The sequence below is a fragment of the Lampetra planeri genome, chromosome 34 (assembly GCF_965212315.1).
Source record: "Lampetra planeri chromosome 34, kcLamPlan1.2.h2, whole genome shotgun sequence".
In the NCBI taxonomy this organism is placed as follows: Eukaryota; Metazoa; Chordata; class Hyperoartia; order Petromyzontiformes; family Petromyzontidae; genus Lampetra; species Lampetra planeri.
Genome location: NC_136140.1, coordinates 10,212,111 through 10,232,460, shown reverse-complemented (window position 1 = coordinate 10,232,460; position 20,350 = coordinate 10,212,111). Strand labels below are relative to the sequence as shown.

At 47.8% G+C, this 20,350-nt stretch overlaps 1 protein-coding gene across 1 annotated transcript in view; it reads right to left on the bottom strand.

Moving 5' to 3' along the window:
* The window catches only part of COL7A1 (collagen type VII alpha 1 chain), a 124,733-nt gene that overhangs the window by 56,248 nt on the left and 48,135 nt on the right, over positions 1-20,350 (bottom strand). Inside the window, exons 32-49 of the mRNA XM_078610387.1 lie at positions 20,309-20,335; positions 18,440-18,493; positions 15,654-15,725; positions 15,065-15,124; positions 14,913-14,948; positions 14,273-14,317; positions 13,372-13,407; positions 9,577-9,621; positions 8,630-8,665; positions 7,716-7,751; positions 7,456-7,488; positions 5,163-5,234; positions 4,116-4,175; positions 2,665-2,700; positions 2,442-2,522; positions 2,145-2,180; positions 1,211-1,255; positions 842-913 (exon numbers count right to left, since the gene is read on the bottom strand). Of these exons, the coding sequence (XP_078466513.1) occupies positions 842-913; positions 1,211-1,255; positions 2,145-2,180; positions 2,442-2,522; positions 2,665-2,700; positions 4,116-4,175; positions 5,163-5,234; positions 7,456-7,488; positions 7,716-7,751; positions 8,630-8,665; positions 9,577-9,621; positions 13,372-13,407; positions 14,273-14,317; positions 14,913-14,948; positions 15,065-15,124; positions 15,654-15,725; positions 18,440-18,493; positions 20,309-20,335 (882 nt within the window). The remainder of the gene's footprint in view (positions 1-841; positions 914-1,210; positions 1,256-2,144; positions 2,181-2,441; positions 2,523-2,664; positions 2,701-4,115; positions 4,176-5,162; positions 5,235-7,455; positions 7,489-7,715; positions 7,752-8,629; positions 8,666-9,576; positions 9,622-13,371; positions 13,408-14,272; positions 14,318-14,912; positions 14,949-15,064; positions 15,125-15,653; positions 15,726-18,439; positions 18,494-20,308; positions 20,336-20,350) is intronic.

Below are 20,350 nucleotides of genomic sequence, written 5' to 3'. Positions count from 1 at the left end.
CTCATTTAAGGCTAAGTCGACCTAGGGGAGGCCAGGACCGATTCAATACTTGTCATTGGTTTTGGTGACCATTAGCAGGAATCGAACTCAGGTCGCCTGGTTCGTAGCACAGCGCACTAACCGCTACACTCCTGTCCCCCACACAACACAGACAAATACAAAGATCCCCAGTATAGCCTCAACAGACGGTTGTGGCAAGTGCTGTAAGCGAGCACTTACATACATACGCATATCCGCACGCAGTGCTTATACTTGCGTGTGCACGCACACATGCTATGGAAAGTAGACAATCATCGTAGAGCAGCAGGGTGTTTATCCAGCCCGGGACGAAACAAAGGTAGAGAGGAGATCAAGGAAAGGGCATCCTGTCGGCAGCGACACTGGATGTGAAAAGGCCACCAGGGATTGGAGATCAAAGGGCAGCGTGTGCGACGTCATAGGGGCTGTGTGAACGTGCGAGCGCACGAGTGCGCGGCTTGTCAAGCAAGCATGCGAGCTTGCAGGCGTACAAATGAGTGTGCGAGCGTGCGCACTTACAAGTCGGCCTACGAACATGCAAATGAACGCACGCGCACAGAAGCAAGTTTGCAAGCATGTAAGTGCACAAGGGAGTGTGACTGTGAGTGTACAAAATGCACAAGCGAGTGAGTGTGTGAACATGCAAGTGAGTGTGCGAGTGTACAAGTGAGTGTGTGACTTTGGGAGTGTACAAGTGAGCGTTGCGATTGTGCGAATGTGCGATTGTGCGGGTGAGCGTGTGACTGTGCGAGTGTGCGAGTGACTGTGCGAGAATGAACGCAGGGGATGTGGGGAGACGAGGGGCATCCGAGCGAGTGCTTACGTCGCGTCCAAGCAACCCCAGCTCCCCCTTGTCCCCTTTCGCTCCGGGGGCACCGTTGAGCCCTGCCGGACCCTTCATAGACAAACACAACGTTGTGTAAACGATGACATTAACCAGGAGTGGGAAAAATATAAATAAATATGCCTCCTTCCAATATTTGTCTCTCCAAGCATATATGTATATTTTGAGCAATCTCATTGGCCACGCAGCCTTCTCCGCTGGTTTGATACCAGCAGCCTTCTGGACCGTTTTTGACATTCATTGTCTCATCAGCTTGCTTCAACCAACGCCGGTGAGCTGCCAGGCCTTTCTAGGCAAGGACCCAATGAATGGCGAAGGGGCAGGGACGCGGAGTGGGAGGTGCCTTACCCGGATCCCTCTGGGTCCAGAGTCTCCGTCAGGACCAGCATCTCCCTGTCGTACACACACAGACACGCACCCACACACACGTAGAAAAACAAAGATTCCCCCATATCGCCTGAACAGACTGTTAGGGCAAGTGCTGTTAGCGAGCACCTATGCAAGGCTGGCATGGCACATGAGGGGGTGGGTGGCCAACACCACACCCGGCGACCTTTGTCTCCCAAGTGGTGATGTTTCCACACCACACCAGGTACTCATTTGAGGCCAACAATAGTTGACCATGAGCAGGAATCGAACTCGGGTCACCGGTTTAGTAGTGTGTTGCGCCAACCACTACACTTCCACTCCCCATTCATTCATGCAAAAAAGAAAACACAGACTGTTGGGGGCAAGTGCTGATGGCGAGCACACATAAATACACATACACAGAGCAGTTTACCCACACACACGCGCACGCCTCGTGCTCATGGGCCTCATCTCCCCTTCACCCTATCAAGACACAAGATCACATTCACATCAAACAACCAAAATCTTTTTGAACCCACGCATGGACAGGCAAACGCAGATGCATGCGGGCACGCGGGAAGCACGCGGCGGTCCATTAGATCTCTCCGTTTCACCGACCGCGACAGACCCCGCCAGGCACAACAGCATCAACCCAGAACCTAATGCCCACAGACAAACAGCCGGCCCCCAGAGACAGTGGGAGGGAAGGAGAACAGGTGGGAGGGGCCAATAATCAGGGCTTCATTTCTCAATGAATGTTTTCCCGGTGCGCTGGTAGACTCAAGTTGATGGCACGGGAATTGTTGTAGCCGCAGTCGTAAGTGAGAGGAATACTGGATGTGGTGCGCCATGCGTGGACATATTTTATGTGTTTGCCGGTGCCAGGCAAAGTGGGGTGAAATGAATCCCTGGCGACAACCAACGTGACGCTCACCTTCGCTCCGGGAGTACCCACGTCTCCTTTTTCACCCTGCAAGGGAGAAACAAATTAACAAATAATGTAACGCCCACAGACACCCACAGGTCTGCTTCCGAGGACAAGACCCCGAAGCCAGATGCCGCTTGATGAGGGGTTAACACTCAAAGCTCCACACAGATAGATTCAAGAATCCATTGCGACACTGCCATCTGGTCACCTTGCAGGCGAAATCCTACGGCACCTGATATATCCGAGACTGTCTCCCATCCTCCGGGTGCACTCGGGGGTGGCAAATTGGCACTGAGCACTCACGTCTTTCCCTCGGAGCCCGGCAGGGCCCGGAGCCCCTGGGCGGCCTGGCTCTCCGGCATCGCCCTTGGCTCCTGGATCACCCTGCGCGCACACACACACACAGAGATCCCCCAAATGGGCTACACAGGCTGTTGGGGCAAGCGCTGTGAGTGAGCGCATATTAAGGCTGCCACGGCTCGACGGTTTTGATTTTATTTGCGAAAGTATCTGCTGCTGTTCTTACCTTGTCACCTGGCCGGCCCAGCGGTCCGTTGGGGCCCTGAGCAAACAAGAGCAACGGGAGAGGGCAGCTCGAGCAGGGCAAACGGCGGAATTGAGAGATGTCATCGGAGAGGCGTTCCTCCCTTACGCTATGTTTCCACCACCACCACCACCATCGAGAAGGCGGTTTGGTGGCCCAAGAACGGCGCAGGGCTGGTTGGGCATGACACTGGTCCCCACATGGCTCCGTCTCCCGTACCCTCTCCCTAATCCTTCCACAGTCGGAGGAATTTTATTAAAAACTAATAATTTTAGCCAACCCCCCCACCCTCGCACTCTATCTGTTGGTAAAACTGTTCTGTATTATCTTACAAAGTTGGAAAGATTGATAACAAACATTTTTAGGAAATAACTCGCTATTTTGTGCATGCATTTTTTGCAATGATTCAATGACGAAAAAAGTGTTTTAAAATAAATAATTTTAACAACTCTTCATGCCGGCTTGGCTTAGGTTCCACTATCCCCAAGCAAAACATGTTTTACCGTTATAAACTGTCATGTTTCAATTTATATTTATTTTATTTTTCAAGACAGAACCTTGAACTTGGTTGAGAGATCCCATTGATCTCATGAAATCACGAGTTCCTAGGAGGACCAGTGGAGGGCCCCATTGCATCCCTCGAACCAGGGCCCATGCCAACCACCCCTACAATACTGTGTGTGTGTGTACGTACATGCGCGCGTGCGTGTACGTACATACACACACGAGCTTTTGGAGCAGCCATGCAATGTTATCAGCACTCTGCTCTACATCTGGAGATTCACTTATCATTCGATATTTTCCTGAAGGCCGCTACATTGGCTTGGAGTAGGGATTACTGGCGTAAGGCACTACCATGACGGTGCAGGACAATATACTTATATCCAGAGTAATCCTATATCATTGTACCTTGTATTTTTAAAATACACAGAGCAGGTCAATACAAATTAGAATGGTGAACTCGCCATTACTACCAACACAATTCCCGGAACATTGTGGACTCTTCTGGCAGAAATTACGCCTTGGCTATATCCTTAACAATTACTGATTCCTGGCTGGACAAATCGGTGGCCTTTGGCACCAACATCAGTGGCTCTACCCACAATTCCGTGCCGCTTTCATAACAGCTCCAACACCCCTGTGGTTGTCCGACACCTCACCGCCACCAACACCACCACCAACACCACTACCTCACAAATCGGCGAGTCTAGTTTTTGAGACAACGGGCCTGGAGAGTCCGAACGCGGTGTTATCATGGGAAGAAGATTTCACAGCAGCGTAAGGGAGAGCTACATGTGAACGCACTGCTTTGAGGGGAGTGCTGTTATTATTGTACAACTAACAAAACTCTAGGACTTTTAATGACGTAGGAGGACACAGATATTCTAGGACGGCAGGACAGGTGGTAATCGTGGGTTGTGGGCTCAGCTCACCCGATCTCCGGGTTCCCCCTTGGCGCCAGCACCGCCAGGCAGCCCGGCTCCCAAGCTGCCCTGCAGCACAGGACACGGATGACAGGGGGGGAGAGGGTGGCAGCAACGTCGGCACGAGAAGAGTAATAAAATGAATAATCAATGCATTTGCTACTCCCGCCATTCTTAAAGCTTAAGGCCATCACGCAGGGACCATGCTTTACAGACGTGTATAGTCTGCCAGGAGGGGGCAATGTTGCCGCGTGTTTTATAGTTTTACCCAATTAGGTCAATATAAGGTAATTCTTCCGAATTCAGACCATGATGGCAGCACGCGTGATCTACTCTTTATCCAATAAAGCAAAGAGATATTTAACTTCTGCAGTGAAGACAGACCGCACGCTCGCATTTTTGGTTCATACACCCATCGCAGTATTAACCAGGGCGGCCGCAGGTCTTGAACCACGAACTTCTGCAACAAGCATCACTGCCCGTGAAACCCACAGCTTCCACTTCTGTTGCTCTTGGCTTGGCTCGCACGGTGACTTGCACTGCTTCCAATAGTAGGATGTGGGCTTCTCAAAACAATCTGGCTAATGCATTCAGGCGCTATTGTAAAGCTCTTTATTTATTCAGCAGTTGGTAATAATGAAGTGGAGGTCATCATCCTCATCAGCAGCACCACCATAAGCAGCAGCAGCCATGATCAATTCACTGCTGGATGAAGGTCTCCACAAGCTGTCGCGATTTTTAGGTCAAATCAGGAAATCGGGCCAGGATATCAAATGCAGTTTTGGATTGATCCAAAAAGCACGACGTCACGGGAAATGACGTCACATTGACGGCACATCTGCACTTTCCCCCACCAAAAGCGGCGTCCCGTGGCATCCGAGGACGTCACTTTAGTTTGCACGGAAGAAAAAAGGACACAACATTTGCCTTAATAATCAAAAATCTAAGATGTTTAAATTCCAAAACTCATCCCTCTGTCACGGCAATGTTGCCACCGCTCCTAGCGGCCCAAATAACTGATTCCTTCGTCGAGCGACGACAGCGAAGATCGTTCACCTTGTCACCCTTTTGCCCGGCCTCGCCCGACTCGCCACTGGGGCCGTGTGGTCCAGGGGGTCCTCTGTCTCCCTGGCAACGACAGCATCACGCAAGCGGGGTGAGCCGAGACTGCCCAGAGGATGCGGTTGACACAAGACAAATGAAACCGCCGCTTCGGTCTTTTTTTCGCAATTGGTATCGCGGTTGAACTGTGCGGTGTTCGGAGCGACGTTCGACGCGAAGCGGAAAGCTGCTCAAGAAGTTCCTGGTTCATGAAGCGAACCGTCGGACATCGTGCCACATGACGCGTGGTATAAACCAGAAAACCCACAGGAGAACTACAAGTAAATGATGACCGGATCATTTCATTAATATAGATTAATATGCATATAATATACACGTAGACAAAGATCCCCCCCCCCGTATATAGACATGTTAACAGACTCTAGATTTGAAGTTTTCGTGACAGCAAGGATCCATACTCTTTGGTTTTTTCGGTAAAGTCACGTAGGTAAAAAATATAAGCACAAACGCGTGTGTGCTTTCGCTACGTTGTCCCCACCTAAAGAAGGACGCTTGTAAAATTTCGATTTAAAGCTTTCGTGACTGCAGGGATTCATCTTCTTGGTTCTTTCAGTAAAGTCACGTAGAAGGGAAGTAATAAAATAATAAAAATAAAACATAATAAAATAATTCTCACGACGTTTCGGCCACAATTCTCCGCAGGGAATGGATTCTTTGCTCCGCTAAAAGTTTTCCCCCCACGACTCACCCATTGACACGACGGTCAATGGTACAGTGTAGAATAACAAATAGTATAACATTTATATGCTTAATACAATGTACAAAGTGATATATAGTATCGTAATTGTATAGTAAACATATAGCAGTGTGGTACACATTAGGGTGGGTAGAATAATACATAGTGTTATATTAAAATGTATAAGGTATAGGGTGGTTTATAGCAATACAGTATATAATTTAATGTTGGGTTTGTCTATGGCAGTGTATAGTACGGTGTAGACTCGTGTGATGTAAGAGAATAAAGTTTAGATGGAAGCATATTATATAATTTTTACGACGTAGAATTGTAATGTATTACTTACTGTTAGTAACTCAGCTTATTATAGAGTATAGTAAGTATACTGATGATGCTATGTAGTTTAATCTTTAGTTGTTTATGCAGTTTATACTTTAGTTTTCTACGTGGTTGTTTAGTAACTGCAGCTACATACTATTAACATTCCTTTCCTTTGTTAATGCTACCCCCCTTCCCCCTTCCTTTGATGCTGCTAATACTGCATAATGCACGGGCATAATATTAATTTGAAACCCCCCCGCCCACCTCCTACGCATTTTCCATATGCTAAATTCCTCTTGATATGCAAATTGTTTTGTCAAGGCGCTCTTTTTCCCACCTCCCCCCCCTCCAACCCAGCTTAAATATACGCTCCAAGCTTGGTGGTGTTTTATTCGTCACCTGAGGATGGCTGCTTGCGTTGTGGCCGAAACGTCGTGAGAATTATTTTATGTTTTATTTTTATTATTTTATTACTTCCCTTCTACGTGACTTTACCGAAAAAACCAAGAAGGACGCTTGTGTTGCACCTGAAACGTCGTGATTTAATTTATTTGTTTTCATTTTTAATTTATTTTATATTTTTTACCTACGTGACTTTACCGAAAAAACCACAGAGTACGTTAACAAAATGTTGGGGCAAGAGCTGTTAGCTTGCAGCACCTATGAAGGGTGACGCGGCACACGAGGGGGTGGGTGGCCAGCACCAAGCCCGACCGCATTTGGTCTACCTCGAGGTGATCTTAACACGCATGTGTGTATGTATGTTGAACTTCTTTATCACCGTATGTAGCCAACCGTGATATTCAGAGGTGCGGGGGAAGGACAATACACTAAGCACAATACGCAGTTCTAAAGAAATTAGTTTTCAATCTCGATGATTTAAAAGTGCGTAGCTCCAGTGGCTTCCTAATATCTGAATGAAGAGTGTTTCAGACGTGCTGCAGAAGCACATCTGAAAGCGCGCAATACAGTGACCGTCTTTGTTCCATGGTTAGCCAAAATTCGATGGTTAGCCATTTGAGGCTGAATCGACCTAGGGGAAGCCCATGACTGGTTCAGATAATTGTCATAATAACAACAATCGCTAATCGTCACTACGTAGCGGTGACGTCACCACGGTGCCTGTGCCAGGCTATGTGCATTTTAAGTCATACACACACAAACACACACACACATGTGCGGTGTAGAGGCTATCCTGTTTCAGAAAAAGCCCTCACTTATCCTCCTCACCTTTAGTCCTGGAGGCCCGGATGAGCCCTTGATCTGATGTAAACAGACAAAAACACAGGTCAGGTCAAGTCCTCTCAAGGAAAGCAATTTTGGAAAGTGGAACAATTTTGCGGATTAGTGGTGAATCGCTCGCACCCTACTCCTACTTTTGAATCTCGAGTTTTTCTTTTATCCAAACGACAAACATCAACCAAATCGATAAATCAATCAGCCGCTATTCAAGGGGAAAATGGCCACCTCTTTTCTGTCATGATACTCACACTTTCTCCGTCCAGGCCCCTGGGACCCAGCTCGCCCTGTGAAGACAAAGTTGGCATCATGCGAGACAAACGACCGGACGAATGATCGGACAAAGTTCGGGCCAATGTAGCATCGCCTCTCCCATCGGATGACCGGAGTGTCCTCACACAGGCATAAAGTTTTAACTAAAGCCGTGATCTTACAACCATTTTTCGAACACATTTGTGAAATTGTTGCTGAGTTTGCTTTCATTGTGTTTCAATTTCCCGTACAATGTTTGGTCCTAACCAATAAAGCACCTACATTTTAACCTCATACCCTAACCCCAAAAACCTAAACGAAACTCGTATCCCTAAACCAGGGATACAAATAAGCAGTGGGGAACACATATTCCTTGCCAAGGAGGACATTCATGGAATAATCGGGGTAACAAACACTCGTTTACACCGTAGAGCAGCCTCACTCCACTCCCCAAATACAAATGAAGGCGAGAGATAGAAGCAAGTCCGGACTGCGGCCGACGTCAAAATTAAACATCTCTCATACAGGACCCGACCTTCGAACCTCCCGATTTCAACCTTCCCAGCCGCCAATGGTCGACCATCAACTGAATCGGGACCGGGCACGGCCGATGCGGCCGCCTGATGCACAAATGGCGCATCAAATAATTCGGCGGTCTGCGAGTGCGGCCACGAATCTCAAACGATTGACCGCATCGTAAACACTCCGCTGTCTTCACTCCTTCAAAGGAGCAACGGACGAGATCCACTCTGCATCTGAACAAACGATTAAGTGGATAACAACGTATACAATGACATCTGTAATCTGCTGCTATGAACAAAAGAAGATTATATTGAGGCCAACACAGGCCATGGGGCCATCGATACACAGGACGTGGAGGCCACACGTCATGTGACCTTGCGACGTGCCTTACCTTCTCTCCTCTGGGTCCAGGTGGCCCTTGAAGGCCCTAAGGTGCAGAGAGGACAGACACACACACACACAAGTGAACACATAAGCGAATTTGCACACAAAAAGAAAGAGCTATGTGTGGTGGGTATGGTGGTAAACACACCACCAGGTGTATACACTTTACTCTATTTGCTTGCGCGTGTAAATGTATGTTTAAGCATATGCATACCTGTCAACCCCTTGTCAGTGCCCTACCTTATTACAGACCAATTCCGAACTTATTAGTCACCCCGTGCCCTTATAAATCTCAACGTTCATCCCACAAAGTCCCATTACAAGGGAGAAACACAAACAAATAGACAAAAAAATGTCCCTGTACAAGAATACGGTTAAACCATATGGGTTGACAAGTATGCAATGTGTGTGTGTTTTTGTGGGGAGCAGTAGTGTAGTGGTCAGTGCACTGTGCTACGAACTCGGCGACCCGAGTATTTGTAAATGCCCTGTCCTGGGCCTCCCCTAAATTTAAATAAGTCTCAAATGAGCACCTGGTGCAGTGTAAACATCAGCACTCGGGAGACAAAGGCGGCCGGGTGTGGTGTTGGCCATGCACCCCCTCATGTGCTGTGCCGGCATTCATAGGTGCTCGCTAACAGCACTTGTGCCCCAACAGTCTGTTAAGGCTGTACGGGGGATCTTTGTCTGTATTGTCTTTGTCTCTGTGTGTTATCACTGTGTGTTTCTGTGTGTGTGTCCGTGTGTTATCATTCTGTGTCCGTGTCTCTGTGTGTTATCGCGGTCTCTGTATCTTTGTGTGTGTCTGTGTGCGTCTCTCTTGAGTTATCACTCGCTGTCTCTCTGTGTGTTATCACTGTGTCCCTCTGTGTGTCTCTCTGAGTGTGTCTCTGTGTGTTGTCATTCCGTGCCTGTGTGTCTCTGTGTGTCTCGGTGCTCGTCAAGACAACTCACGGGAACCCCCTGCGGCCCGAGAGGCCCCGGAGAGCCAGCGACACCCTGCGACAGCACAGAGCAGCGTCGTCAACGACCACCGGTTTGGCGTCTACGTCCCTCCGCTCCCCTGGGTCTCATTGCTATCGCAACCCTTAGGGGCCGTCCATAAATGACGTCACGCGATTTTGGACGATTGTTGACCCCCCCCCCCTCGTCACACGGCGTCACAAAACGTCAGACCCCCCCCCCCCCTCAAATATGACATCACAAAGCTCTGCCCCCCCCCCCCAAACCATATTTCCATTTTGAAAATAAAACAAGCTTCAAATCGCTTTAAACTATTGTCATTGTAGTGCGTGTGTTATTGTGGCGCTGCACTCTGATGATGTAGGAGAAAACATTTATTAAAAAGTCTATTCAATTAAGTAGAACGTGTTGTCTATATTTATTTAAAGTTGCGCATTTTGATGTGACGTCACATTTCTCAAACCCCCCCCCCGCTCGTCACACATCGTCACAAATGTCTGACCCCCCGCCCCCCAGGTGCGTGACGTCATTTTATGGACGGCCCCTTGTGTCATGCATCAGTTCCTCGTTTTACTTCTCTCGAAACCAACAAGACAAGAGGGCCGGAGTGCATTTCTTCAGGACCTGCCGATATTTTTTAACGGATAAAGCACAATTGCGTAGCGCTCTCTACACTTGTCTGCGTGATACTTGAAAACACTTTTATTTTTTCCGGCCTGCACTATTTGCATTGTCATTTACGGATATGATCATTGTTGCCATTCGCGCACCGACTCTGGTTCGCTCTTTTTTCAGCCTCCCGCACCTGTGATTTTACTACTTTTTTTTCTCTATGTGGAGAGACAACAACAGAGGCGTATTGCCTGCTTATGTATTTGGTTTACATATATTCTCCACGACAACGCTCAATGTTTATTATGTCTATTTCGCGTGATGTCTTGCTGAGTTTCCCGTTGAACTAGGACCAATTTCCAACGGAAATGGTCCTGGCCTTTAAACACTGGGCAGTTCACCAGCATCGATTTAAGCAAGCCCCACTCTACTGACGGGACAACACCGAATACCAACTCTGGCCCAGACTTTGTTCGGAATAAGCTCAATGCTGCTGCAAATACGCACACTCACAAGGCTGTGTGGCCGATTGGAGGTGTAATCAAGAACATCTTTTTTTAAATTTAATGTCGAGATAAATTATGTCCGCTTAGTTATTACGCGGCTTATAATCTCCGCAGCGGCGGTTGACGATGATTACGGTGGGATACGTGCTACAACTGCGTGCTGCGCAGTGCTCCAAGGCTCGACGGCATGTACAGGATTAATGAAAGCTAGTCTTCATCCTCAATCCCCGTTGCGACGTAATCTCACCTGGTTATAAATAAACAAACGATGTGGCTCTAATTTGAAAGCTGGCTTTTTGTCAGCTTTGCTCATCATCACTGAACCCTCATGATCCGTGAGGGGCCTTTAGTCTGCGTGGCAGCGTTTGAGATCTTGGGTTCAAATCCGGGCAGCCGCTCAAGGTCAAACCGGGTTCTCAAGCCAAGGTTGATGGTTTTAGTCCGGTCACCAGTGGCGAATGAACATCGGTGAAAAATAGCTTTATAGCTCATCGGATTCCTCCAGCATAAATACATATTCTGATTCTGACCGCACACAATCGAGTTAAGTTTTTTTCACTAAATTAAAGACCACTGCCGTAACGCAGCTCATGTGCAGGTGCTATGTAGATCAATACATTGCAGGATTGTGAGCGCGATGGTGACGGCTTGGGGAGTTCTTCATCCAGCAGTGGAGTGATCATGGCCAATGTCAATTCACCATTAACACTGCCGTATAATGTAAACTATAGCGCAGGCGGATGATTCAGACATTGTCCCTTGTTCAACGCAAAGAGGGTAGAGAAACCGAGATGAGTTCATTTAGATTGTTTCACTTGCTTTGGAATTGGATGGCTACCGAGGTCTTTTTATTCTTTTTCGATTTAAAGCTTTCGTGACTGCAGGGATTCATCTTCTTGGTTCTTTCGGTAAAGTCACGTAGAAGGGAAGTAATATGCACATTATTTTGTCAAGGCGCTCTTCTTCCTCCCTCCAACCCAGCTTAAATATACGCTCCAAGCTTGGTGGTGTTTCATTCTTCACCTGAGGACGGCTGCTTGCATTGTGGCTGAAACGTCGTGAGAATTATTTTATTATGTTTTATTTTTATTATTTTACATGACTTTACCGAAAGAACCAAGAAGATTAGTCTTTTTATTCGTCAGTTTGATTGCCATTTGAAGAACATCTCGGGGCACAGGGCATGAGGTGGCTCCCCCCCTAGTGTGGATAAGAGGTAATTGATAATTACCTCAGAGGTAGTTCTGTAATGTCACCATCCACAGGCCATTATCAAAACACGGGGTGACGGTGACACTGCTTTCTGCCAATGGAGATTTTCTAATTTCACATCTTGACATTGACGGCACAATCATAAGGCACGTAACGCCGCAAGTATCTGTCGAATCAGATCAGTCCTTACCTTCAATATGCACACATCGAATCATGTATGTGAGAATCGATTTACAATTTGTGAAAATGAGATGAACATTATATTAATTATATACGCCAGTGGTTCTCAACCTTGTGTGGCGACTGTACCTAGTGCCGGATGATCCCAGTAGCAAAAGTAGCTACATATGCTACGGGCCCCGCACTTTCAAGGACCCCACGCTAAATGCTTTCAAGCTATCAATTCCGGTTCAGTGATTCTGCAATTGCTCTATTACTATAGTACTATACTGCCTTAAACTTTTATGAACGAATGGGTGTTTAAGGTTAGCGATTTGTCGTATTTTCTGGCTGTATAGCAAATGAAAAAAATACAATTACTTTACTGTGCAAGTTAAAAATGTGTGTTTTAATATTTATGCTTGCTTTTTTTTTTTTATTTAGGGCCCCTTTATAATATATGCTACAGGCCCCGCACTAGCTTAATCCGTCACTGACTGTACCCCTTGCTGAACTTTGTTTCAACCGGGTAACACCCCCTTGCCTGACCCAACATGGTTCTGAAAAATAAATGTGTGAATAATGAACATCAATATTTTAACCAATTGTCGATTTTGTGAGGTATCCTAACGAGCTAGTAACTGCACGCGATTAAAAAACATTTCAATGGACGCTCTGCATGCGTGACGTTATTTGTTCACGCTCGCTGGTTACTCTTTGAAACCGCATTGTTCATAATAATTTAGTTTTAAAAGGTATTTTATACCGTTCTAGGCTACCACATGAATTTACATTTATCGGAGTTATTTTATATTGGCAGATTCATACTTAATTATTCACCAATGACTCTCACGTATGATATAATTTCACAAATTTATAAATCACCTCACGTAACCCCAGGGACATTGCCAGGGGTCTGCGTACCCCCGGTTGAGAACCACTGATTTACACCGACGTTACATTTCTGCCGATAGAGTGACTGAAACTGTACAAACGTGGCAGAAGGAACAAAATAAACAATACAAAGGAGACGGAAAAACAGAGAAAACTAAATTTCGATTTAAAGCTTTCGTGACTGCAGGGATTCATATTCTTGTTTTTTTCGGTAAAGTCACGTAGAAGGGAAATAATAAAATTAATTAACAGATTCTCAAATCGAATCGTGAGCATTAACCAAAACAATTCCTCACATTGCTCAATCTGCAAATCATTGCCTGCCTAAGATTTCAAAAAATATATATAAAATAGGGTCGTTAGATCGGCACGGAGACTAACGCTGACAGGACAAGAGGTTTACCTTGTCGCCAGGAGGACCCATGACTCCCCTCTCTCCCTGCAACACAGCAAGGACACGCAACCTCATCAGCACATGCGTGTCGCGCGGGCAACCTCGGTGGTGAAAACAGAGTTACAGCCAACATGAATCTCGTGTGATCTGCGAGTGTGTGTGGAGTTGGCAACCTCCGAGTGTTGAAGGGCTACAGCCAACGTGATATTTGTTCGTGGGTGTGTGTGCGCGAGTGTAGGGTTAGCGGTAGTGCAGCAGTTAGCGCGCTGCGCTACGAATCCGGTGGCCCGAGTTCGATTCCCGCTCATGACCAACACAAGTTACGATTATCAAAACCGATCCTGTGCCTCCTCTAGGTGGATTCAGCCTCAAATGAGTACTTGGTGCGGTGTGTAAATATCGCCACTAGGGAGACAAAGGCGGCCGGGAGTGATGCTGGCCACCCACCCCCTCGTGTGCTGTGCCGGCATAGGTGCTAGCTAATAGCACTTGCCCCAACAGTAAGTTAAGACTATCTGGGGGATCTTTGTCTTTGTATATACAATGGAGGAGGCTCATGAATGATGCTACTAGGCAGTTGGAGGCAGTCGCCCTCCAACAATAACGGAGAGCAGAAGAGTGACGCTCACAACAACGAGCGGAGCGCCAGGCGGCTAAAACACAACTAGTTGGCACAGTTGGGGGCACAGGGGATGCATCTGCCAGTCATCTCAGTCAATCAACCCATGGCACCTGGGTTTGTCCCGTGACCTCCTGTCAGCAAGCGTTTGACACTTAAAGTGGCCTCAAATTGCATCTGGCCTGGCACAGGTACTGTGGAGACGTCACCGCCACTCTAGAGGTGAATGGCGGGTGTTGTTGGTGTTGTTGTAGTGTATACAATCACTGTAAGTGAATGCATAATCCTTACTCTGTCCCCTTTTGAGCCCACTGGCCCGACTGGCCCAGGATCACCCTGCAAGAATTAACACACACACACACACGCGTATAGATACACACATACACACTCCCTCTGCTGAGGACAAATGCCATCCTCCTCTTCCATGCCCATGACATCGTGACTCAGTCCAATACTTGGACCAATCATCATCTAGAAACAGCGTTCAGATGTGGGGGATGGGGCTGGAGAGATGCGCTGGGGGTGATCGCAGACCTACAGTATGAGATCCCAAATAATTGCCAGAGAAAATATGTGTAGCGCCCCATTTAAAAATCTTCATATTTGAGGACTGTCCCCCTCCATTGGGGACGTTTCTCTATAATAGAGGTTTTTTTGGCTTCGATCGCGTGATATTTATTCGTAATATTTACACGGACTAAAAAACGAACGAACAAACTAACCCAAAACAACTCTGTTATAGATAATGTTGGTCGCGAAAGCCTACGCGTTAAACTGGGACATTTATAGATCCACCTCACAACTACACAAAGGTAATTAACGGTCAAAGTACAAAGGCAAAACAACAACATAGCAACAAACTAAGACAAACAAAACTCTTGTGGGGTCACATGCCTCCTGAAAGATCCACAATTCAATTGCTGATTCTCACCTTTGGCCCTATAGCTCCGGGAGGCCCACGAAAGCCCTGCAACAACAAAAACCTCAATAAGACAGAGAAGATTAATTTGCAAACGTCAGAACCCTTGCGATATTCCAAATGTTAGCCTTCACTTTGAAGCATTTCAGGGACTGTGCACAGACCTGCTCGCCAGGATCTCCCGGCTTTCCTGGTTGCCCTGGCAAACCCAGTCCAGCATCCCCCTGTAGCAGGAGTCAAAGCACAGGGTCAGGGGTCAAAAAAAAAGCCACACACTTGATCATGTTACCATGGATAAAATTCGTAAAAATATTGATATGTTTATATCGTATGTGCTGTCGTGGGGTGTTTTGGTCAAAAGATCAAGACTGATACAACATTTTCTTGCTCAGATAAATGAATTAGTCTGAAAGGCCCACAGTCCACTTGAAGGTATCCAACTTGAAGACATCTCTGCAGTAGTTCTGTGATATCTCATTCCACAGGCCATGAGAGGATGCACTGCTGCGCTAGAATTCTGGATACTTAATCGCATCACATGATGAAATTCGCACGCGCGAAATACCATTGACGATTCCTTCGTGTGTTACGCCAGCAGTCAAACCGCAGTGACATCGCGAGCTCTTCCCACACGGTAAAAGAGCAATTTGTCTTTATGGGCGACACAGTTTCTTGTGACATCCACCAGCTAAGAACTGCCTTCTAGGAGGGTCACTGACAGTCGTGGGAGAGAGTTGGCAGGGGAGAGAATACCTTGTCTCCATGGGCCCCAGGAACGCCGGGGGGCCCGAGAGGCCCAATGGTCCCAGGCAAACCCTGCTTGCCCTGGTGAGGGGTGTCCGGCGAGGAGGAGGAGGGGTGGCGGCGGGGAGACAAACAGGGGCAAGGTCGGTGAACCAAAAATAAATAATACAAGAGGCCTATATCTAAGGACTGCGGCAATTCGTAAGCGGTGATGCAGGGGTTAGCGCGTCGCACGATAAACCTGGCCACCTTAGTTCAATTCCTGGCCACGGTTAACAACCAGTGGCCAGTGTAATGTATGAACTTGTCCGTCCTGCCCAACCGCCCCATACTGACCAGCGTGATTGTAAAAGGGTGCAAAACTCGGTAAGCAGTGAACAAGCAGTGAGGCTATTTGTCCAGATGCTGGCGCATCAGCCTCGTTCTTGAGCGTTCACAAAAGAGGGCGACTCAAGACAGCCACCCTAGTCCATCAACGCCATCACAGGCAGCGTCCCAGGTTAAGAGCTCAGGCGATTGGCCAGGGCCGAGGGACAATGCAAGTGGAACAATCTCCCCCCCACCCCTTCCCCCCTCGTATATTTGTAGTAACCAAGAAAATTACCCAGGCACACTCTGGTGGCACAGCGCATGTCCCTCTTCCACTCAGCAGGCAACAATTTAAACGAATTTACTTTACCAGGTAAGACCCGCAGAGCTAAATAGCTCTTTTTCAGAAGCGACCTGACCACAAATTAAAGATCAACGAAGTGGCTCATCATCACGTGGACATTTAGAGCACCCAAACACTCTCAGCGCAAGTCGATTCTAAATGTGGAGGGGAAAAACCGGAGGACCCGGAGAAAAATCTACGTGACCATGGGAAGAACACGCAGACTCCAAATATACAGGCATCGTCAGGGTCGGGATCGAACCCACGATCTCCTGTATACCAGGCGAGGTAGTTAACTTGATTACCCAATTCGCCCCCAGCCTGATTGGACACACCTCAGAATCAGAATCTTAATTTACACTGGAGGAATCCGATGAGCTGTGAAGCTCTTTTTTCACAGATGTTCCCAATCAGCCGAACCCCCCCCCCACCCTAACAGAAGGTTGTCCGATAAAAACAAGAAACACCTAAAGGCAATGTTGGTTTTACATTCGACCGATGCTTTTACTGTCCATTGCAGTAAAACCAGTTACGCTGGCCAGCCACGCTCGACATTGACATGCCCTGTCACGGTGGTAAAGTATGGTCAAACAACCCCCGTGACTGACACAAAGTGGGGGGAGTGGGGGGAGGGGGGCATCATCCAGCAGTGGATTGAACAAGGCCTGTAACATATGCATTACTAGCTGTACTACCCGGCTTCGCCCGGGACATGGATCCACCACGCCCGGCCGCCTTTGTCTCCCCAGTGGCGATGTTCACACACCACAGCAGTTACTCGTTTGCGGCTGAGTCGACCTAGGGGAGGCTCAAAACCGGCTCAAATAATCGTCACCGGTGGTGGCCGTGAGCGGGAATCGAACTCGGGTCGCCGGGTTCGTAGCGCAGTGCACTAACGACTACACTACAATGCGTGACGCTTCCACATGCGCGGGTCACGTGACAGATTTGACGTCACAGCTCACTTGCCGTGCAAAAAATATATGCATTATTGAGCCCCCCCCACTCCAAACAAAATAAAAGTGTATTTTTATAATTTTTGCATGGTGTACAGTGGCAAGTACCCACATGACAAATTTCAAGTGTGTTGCATGTCGGGAAAGTACGCTAAACATTTTGAACAGACACACATAATCACAACTTTGCCTTCTATATATATATGGAGATATAGTTCAGAAATGCCTCCAAAATCAGTCGGCGTACTCCGTTAAAGCGGGAGATGAAGGGAAATCACAGAGACGCCTGAAGCATTTCCTGTTGCGAGGGCCGCCTATTGGGTGTGCGCCCTCATTACGCCGGCACCGTGCCCTCATTAATTTCTACACACGTGCATTTTCGAGGCGCTGTGGAGATTGAAAACCCATGTTTGGTTGGCATGACAAACGAAGCTTCGATGTATCGATAAGCAATTGACACTGACGATACACATTATCGAATCTTGTGGGTGAGAGTTGAGTGCTTTTAGTTTACAGTGTTTAAATGTAGAGCTAATGTTTTTGTTTTAATTCCGGGCTAATGGGTGTGAATTCAATTGAACAAACGAGAGAAATGAACCGATGGAAATGAGAACGGATCAAGGAATCGAATCACCACCACGCATCGGGGCGCAGGAGGTTCGGACAATTTCATTCGTGAAATTTTGACTTCGTGTGGGATAAACCGGAGCAGCCGGAGACTCTCCACAGATGGAAACAACAATCCATCCCTGCACTGCTATCTCCTGGCACCCCTGTAGGTAATGCCAGGTAATACCTGGCAGCCTCTCATCCGAGTACTAACCAGGGTCAAAGCCTGCTCAGCTTCCTTTGTGACAATATCGGATGCATTCAAGGTGATTTTGGCTACAGGTATCGCTGGCCTGCAAAGGAAAAAAAAATCAGTTTTGAGCAACGGCCCTTCTGCATTACCAGATGAAGAAAAACCGTCGCCCAAAACGTCGTCTGTGATATATTGTAATCATTTTACGGGCTGTGTTGTTGATGAAAGTGTGGCGATTTTGTTACCTGTGGTTCGTGCGCCACTGCCGACGCACTAACGCACTGTTTTGTTTACCAACGCGTTCGTCAGGATATATCAGTGAATACGTCAGTATACGAGTACACGCGTGCGTCTGTGTGTGAGCGTTGCGTGCAGGAGAACGCACGGGCAGTCCTGGCTCTCCCTTCTCTCCGAACTCTGCCGCCGATCCTGCAGGGCCCTGTGAAGACATTCGCAGCACAGACACAGGTCACCCGCTCCACGTACGGTGCGAAAAAAGTTCAACATGCACACATACAGCCACACAGACTGTTGGGGCAGGTGCTTTTATCGAGCACCTATTAAGTCCAGCACGGCACGTGAGGGGGGCGGGTGGTGCAGCACCATGTCTATCCACCTTTGTCTTCCAAGTGCTGATGTTTTCACACCACACGAGGCACTAATTTAAAGCTGAGTCGACCTAGGGAAAGCCCAGGACCAGGTTCAAATATGTGGCACCGTTATTGGTCGTAAGTGGGTTTGTAGCGTGGTGGACTAACCACTACCCTACCACTAGCCCCACGAACACACTCACATCCACAAAGACAAATATCCCCCATATAGCCTTTAATGCACTTTTGGGACGAGTGCTGTTAGCGAGCACCTATGAAGGCTGGCACGCCACACACGAGAGGGTGGGTGGCCAGCACCACGCCTGGCCGCCTTTGTCTCCCCAGTGGTGATGTTTTTACACACAGCACCAGGTACTCATTTGAGGTTGAGTCGACCTCGGGGAGGCCCGGAACCAGTTCAGATAATCGTCACTGGTGTTGGCCGTGAGCGTTAGCAGGAATCGAACTCGGGTCGCTGGGTTCATAGTGGAATGCGCTGACCGCTACACTACCACTCCCCACTAACCAGTGTACACCCACACACACACTTACCCACACATACACACACAGGGGTGTAAAAGGAATCAGGTCGAGCGTTTGTATGCCGCGGTTACACTTCCCAGATGCGGACCTAGCCTGTGGTTCATCGCCGCTCACTAATGACTGTGCCCCCCCTCCTCCACTGGCCTGTCAATCACACCGCCTCTTGCCACAGCTCACCAGGCGCTCACCAATTTAGCCCTCAACACCACACCATGCACCAGTGGGCACTAGCACGTCACGGTGATTTGTCAAATCAAGTAAAAATTAAACAAGAGTATAGGTGCGGTCCGAGGAGGGATTTAACCGAAGAGGACGTACATCGCCGTGGAGATGGAGTCATGAAATTGGATTGTGCACAGGAGCAAGGTGGATTGTTGTTGCATCCAAGGACCATGTGGGATGGCGATGGCTTGGGGAGGCCGTCATTCACCAGGGGATCAATCATGGCCGACAATGATGATGGCATGATGGCACAGTGGTTCGCGTGCTACACTATGAACCGACACATTTATATTCCTATGCAGGGGTGGAGCAGTAGTGCAGTGGTTAGCGCACCATGCTATGCACTCGGTGACCTGAGATTGATTCCCGGCCACGGTTAACAGCAGTGGCGAGCGTCATCTGAAATGGTCCCGGGCCTCCCCGTGCAGTAATCCGCACTGACCAGCGTGGTGAATTATGGCCAACCAACCACTATGATGGATATGACATGGGGAGGCCTTCAACTAGTGGTGGATTGATAAAGGGATATAAAAAATAAAGAGCCAAAAAGTCAAAGTCGTATTTTGCACCAACAGTTAGCCTCGCAGAATAAGTCCGAATTATAATTTGTTTATCCGAAAACCCTCGCTTGCGTTGCAAAGGTAATTGTCAGAAAGATCGTAAAATTTTGGGATGTTTGGCCCATTTTCATCTTCAAAGACTTGATGATACTGGGAACGAAACTGGTGCTGCCTGACAGAATTGATTACTGCGGCGCTGCGTTCACTGCAAACAGACTCGTCCCACCACTGACAGTGATCCTACACGGATGCGTCTGTGAGCACGGACATCGTAAATATCACAACGTTCGTTCGTGTTTTTTTTCAAGGAGAAATAAATAAATGAAACATGATCGTTACCCTCTCGCCCATCTCGCCCTTGCTTCCCTGGAAAACACATCA